At 42.5% G+C, this 5451-nt stretch overlaps 1 protein-coding gene across 1 annotated transcript in view; it reads right to left on the bottom strand.

Moving 5' to 3' along the window:
* Window positions 1–5291: 5291 nt before the first annotated feature.
* Window positions 5292–5451, bottom strand: part of LOC115297510 (aquaporin-8-like) — an 896-nt gene continuing 736 nt past the window's right edge. Inside the window, exon 3 of the mRNA XM_029945700.1 lies at window positions 5292–5379. Within this exon, the coding sequence (XP_029801560.1) occupies window positions 5292–5379 (88 nt within the window). The remainder of the gene's footprint in view (window positions 5380–5451) is intronic.

A 5451-nucleotide genomic window follows, 5' to 3' on the forward strand; every position in this document is an offset into this window, starting at 1 on the left:
TTTTCTTGATTGTTTCCTTTGCTTTGCAGAAGCTTTTTATCTTGATGAAGTCCCAAGGGTTCAGTTTTGCTTTAATTTCCCTTGCCTTTGAGGATGTGTCAAGTAGGAGATTGCTGCAGTGGAGGTCTAGGAGGTTTTTCCCTACTTTCTCCACCAAAACGGGAGGCATCACAATCCCAGACTTTAGCCTCTACTACAAAGCTGTCATCATCAAGACAGTATGGTATTGGCACAAAAACAGACACATAGACCAATGGAATAGAATAGAGAATCCATAGCTGGGCCCACAAATGTACGGTCAATTAATTTTTGACAAAGCAGGAAAGAGTATCCAATGGAAAAAAGACTGCCTCTTTAGCAGGTGGTGCTGGGAGAACTGAACAGCAACATGTAGAAGAATGAAACTAGACCAGTCTCTTACACCATACACAAAAATAAGATCAAAATGGCTGAAGGACCTTATTCTGAAAGGGAGTGAGTACAGGCTTCACATCAAATGAGATACTTAAGCACTCTTCAGGAGGATGTAAGATGGATAGAACATGCCAGGCTGTCCCCTGTGTTACTGTAGGCAAGATGTTTAATGTCTAAATTATTTCTTCATTGATAGATTGGGTATAATGTCAATGTTCCAGAGTTCTTATCAGATCTCTTATTGGTTTTGCCTTCTGCATGCTTATCTGTTGATAGCTTCTTGTCTGATAAATTAGGTTTCACTCCTCCATGTGCTTTCTATGTTTAAAAAATGCTACAGTTCCTCTTATTCACTTATATCTCCTCTGCCATTCTATATGCTTTTGTGCATTATACGTTGTGCTCTGTTGCCATTTCAGTGGTATCTGCATGGTGGATCCATGCTGAGAGCCCCGAATAAAGGTGGGGCAGGGCTTTTATGAGTTTGGGAAGGGGGAGTTACAAGAAATTGTGACATAGGTACAGTGATCCAATTATTATTACACAATATTGACAGGTTTATCCCAACCAAATATTTAACATATGGGGTTGAAAGCTTTGAACAAATATTTCAGCAAAGAGGATAGGTTGCTGGCAACTCAGCACATGAAAAACAAAATAAAAAGGGCAACAAAGTGAGTCATAATCAGTGCAAATTAGGACGTATGAACTCCAAAGGATGGATCATACCTGCTCTTGGCGATGATCAGGAGGGACCGGAAGTCTCGTACGCTGCAGGCAGGACCCTGCAACCATTTCCCCTTCTGGAAAACAGCTTGGCGCTTCTGAAAAGTTAAATTCACACCCACCAGGCAGTCACTCAAGGGAAATGACAATACATGTCGTCGAAGGACTTGTACAAAAACCGTTCACAGCAGTGGATTCACAGCATCCAAAACCTGGGACGATGCCCATCCGTGGGCGAGTGGGGGACGAGGCTGGGGTCTGATCACTCCGGGGAGCCGTCCACAGCACCCAGAGGAAGGGGACCTCGTGCGTGCTAGAATCTGGGTGAAGCTAAACTAAATACGCCCAGCGAAAGAAGCCGGATGAAAAAGAGCACATACTGCTTGGTTTCATTTATGGAAAATTCTGGAAAATTCCAATTTATTTATAGTGGCGGAAAACAGAGTAGTGGGGTGCCTGGATGGCTCAGTTAGGAGTCGAACTCATGATTTTGGCTCAGGTCATGATCTCATGGTTAGTGGGTTCAAGCCCTGTGTCGGGCTCTGTATGGGGCCCTCTTGGGATTCTCTCTCTTCCTCTTTCTCTGCCCCTCCCCCACTCACTCTTTTTTCTCTCTTTTTCTCTCAAACTATATAAAAAAATAGAAAACAGATTAGTGTTTGTGTGCAGACAAGAATGGGGTCACAAGGGAACTTTGGGGGGACGTTTGCTGTCTTGATTGTGATGGTCTCATGCTGTGTGATATGTCAAAACATCAACTGTACACGCTAGATGTGTGTGATGTATTATCTATCGACTATACTCAGTAAAGCTGCTTAAGAAATAATCTTAAAAATCCAAAAGATACTTCTGGTTTCTATTTTGAGATCATTTACCTGGAAAGCATAGGCACTCCAGCAAACCAGTTCTGAGCCCAGTTGCCTGTGACCTTCAATGAGTCGGGCCTCTGGACTTTGCCTTCCACATCTGCAAAATGGGGACAGTACCTGCCTCACAATATTGCCGTGAAGAATCAGCCAAGTCAAGTTTGGTAAATGCTCAGTAGGAGGTCTGGGACAGGACTCGTTGACCCTGGACATTTGTTGTTATTGACAATAATTTCAATTACCGGAATAATAAAGGGTGTAGTTAAAGCCTTCAGCGTTTTAAAGGCAGTTTCTAAAATGGCATATTCTTATATTTTTATGGGTATAAAACGTGACAGCCCAGGACATGGAGGCTGAATTCAGTGTTCTCTTCTAGGGACCCTAGATTCACCTGAAAATTCCCTCCTGGTTTTGTCCAAAAGGTAATTTCCTAAACACAGACTTGTTTTATTTGTGATGTTTTATTGAAGTGTAATATACACACGGAAAACCACATGTGCTGTACCGGCTCGTGTCTTTTCACAAACAGAACTCACCCTGTTGCTAGTATCCAGATCATGAGACAGAAGGAGGCAGCGCCCGAAAATCCCCACGTGCCCCGTCCTTGGCTTTGCTTTGTTTTGAACTTTATATTGTACGACATGATTTTTTGTGCCTGGCTTCTTTGCTTGTGACACACATCTAATTGTAAGCCAGCTCACAGGATTTACATTTTCTGTGATACTTCCTCTTTTGCTACCTTTACAAACATTCTCTTATCTTTGTTTGGACTTGAAGGATGAGTAAGGTTTTGCCAGATTTAGGGAGCAGTGTGGGTAAAAGAAAGAGACCATCCAAAGCCTTGAAGGTGCACAGAACTATGGGAGACGCATTCTGGGTAGACATCTCCTACTTCCATTGTTTTCATAACTATGATCTTTCAAGTAGTTCCTAGATTTTTCTACAATAAACAATGATGAAATCAATGTCCCTTTCATATACTCTTACCTACTGGAGGTTTTCTTTTATAGGGTTGATTTTCAAATGCAAGGCTTGCTGGGTCTGTGAGTTTAAATATTTAATAACTATTGCAAGATTGTGTTACAGAATACTGTAGCAATTTACACTTTCACCAGCGATGCAGGTCTCTGTCAGTATTGGATGTTAATCTGTTTTTAAAAGCAGAGTTTTTATTAACAGGGTGGCCAGGTGGCTCAGTCAGTTAAGCATCAGACTTTGGCTCAGGTCATGATCTCGCAGTTGTGAGTTTGAACCCCACATCGGGCTCTGTGCTGACAGCTCAGTCTGGAGCCTGCTTAGGATTCTGTGTCTCCCTCTCTCTCTGCCCCTTTCCTGCTTGCACTCTGTGTCTCTTTCTCTCTCTCAAAATACTAGCCAGTAAAAAGAAAAAAAAAATGTGTTCTGAGGGTGCCTGGGTGGCTCCGTCAGTGAAGCCTGTGACTCTTGATCTCAGCTCAGGTCTTGATCGCCAGGTTGCGAGTTCAAGCCCCATGCTGGGCTCCACCCTGGGCACAGAGCCTACTTAAAAAAAAAAAAAAAAGAATTCTGTCTTATTGTTTTAACTTGAATTTTCTTTTTCTGGCTTTTAGAGATTGTCTTTACATGTTTGTTGACCATTTGGTTTTCCTCGTCTGTAAAGTTATTTAATTTGGATAGTAGACAAAAGGGTAAAAGCCAAAGCCAAAAAAAAAAAAAGACATGAGAACATTCTAATCGTGAATATGGAATAAGCTTGTGGTGCTCAGCGCACAGTAGCCATTATTCTACCGTTTTAATTGTTTGATATACCGATGGTGACAATGAACCCTTACTGATGAGACTTAGCAGGCTGCTTCTTGAGTCCGGTGACCCTCTGGCCGTAAAGGGTTCTGCAGTAACGCACATGGCTGATGTCTGGTAACCAGTGACTCAAAAGGCATCGACGTTTGAACTTGACACTGCAGGGTGAAAATAGGGTGCTGGCAGCGTCTTCAAGGAAGGGATGTGCTTAGGCTTAAGTGAGCCCTGCAGTTTAGCAGAGAGAAAAGTGAAAAACAACAACAACAACAACAATAAACTAGAGTCATTTCCAACCACTAAGTTACCCTAAGCTCCTGGTCACCATGGGCTGAAAACAACATTGATTTTATTTTGTCTATTTATTTATTTATTTATTTTATTATTTTATTTAGATAGAAATAAAGCCACTGTTTCAGAAGAGACAGAGAGTTCTGCCTTTAGTTTCTGCAATGGTCCATCTCAGGATCAGCCTGAATTATTGAGCCTCTGCATTACAAATATTGGCTGGTTTGCAGAAGAAATTATTAAATCAAAAGCCTGGTGTCGCCAGGGAACAGGGAGAATGTGTACCAGCCGGAAATGTTCTCTGCTGTGAGTGATAGAAAACTCAACTTCTGGTTCCCGAAACAGGATGTATATTGTTCATTACACAGGCCCCCAAACTGTCCTGGTTCACAACATTCCTGGGCCACAAGGGATACCTCCTAGTTCTATTTATGTCCGTTTTTAGAATTTTTTCAACATTTATTTATTTTTGAAAGACAGAAACAGAGCATGCATGGGGAGAGAGGGAGAGAGAGAGACAGAGAGAGAGAGAGAGACAGAATCCGGAGCAGGCTCCAGGCTCTGAGCTGTCAGTACAGAGCCCGACGTGGGGCTTGAACCCACAAACTGTGAGATCATGACCTGAGCCACAGTTGGATGCTCAACTGACTGAGCCACCTGGGCGCCCCTCAACTTAGCCATTTGGAAAAAAAATACACGTATATTGAAGTGTTTTGTTTATATTTTTATTTCATTCTTAGATGACTATAAATAACTCAGTTGAATTGAGTCCTTAGATAACTTGCATTTTTAAATTCTACAGTTAATTACCGTGGGATATGTGTGCCTTCAGGCACGGCACAGCTTCCTAGACCTTGGAATCAGATTGGACCCTACCACCTACATTTCTTCTTCCACATTGGTTTTTATGTGGCACTTGCTTTTTATTATGGCAGCTCCCATAAAGCCAGCTCTGTAAAGATATGATGTTATTGGAGGGAATGTAGGGCCATTTAATATTACAACTTTGAACAACCTCGAGCTGGTAATTCACATGATGTCTGACAGATCTTGAGCATCACTGTATTTCACTTGAAGTTTTATAATCCTGCATAGCTCCTCTGTGAGTTCAACATGGCTGTCTGGGGTGCCCTGGTACACAGTCTGAGAAGATCAGGTGAATTGGACAAGAAAGTCTGTAGCAGTTGATCTTGGGGTTAGTCTGGTGGCTTGGCAGTATCATCAGAGAGCCACACTCTGGTAAGCTGGGCCTCTTGGCTTCACGATAGCTACCATGGCGCCGGCATCATATTCTTGCCCCACAGCGCAGCTATCAAAGTGAGAAAGGAAGGAAGAGCAGTGTGACAGGATAAAATAGAACTGCTTTTATACTCCACCTGGA

This window comes from Suricata suricatta, chromosome 8 (genome assembly GCF_006229205.1).
Source record: "Suricata suricatta isolate VVHF042 chromosome 8, meerkat_22Aug2017_6uvM2_HiC, whole genome shotgun sequence".
Lineage (NCBI taxonomy): Eukaryota > Metazoa > Chordata > Mammalia > Carnivora > Herpestidae > Suricata > Suricata suricatta.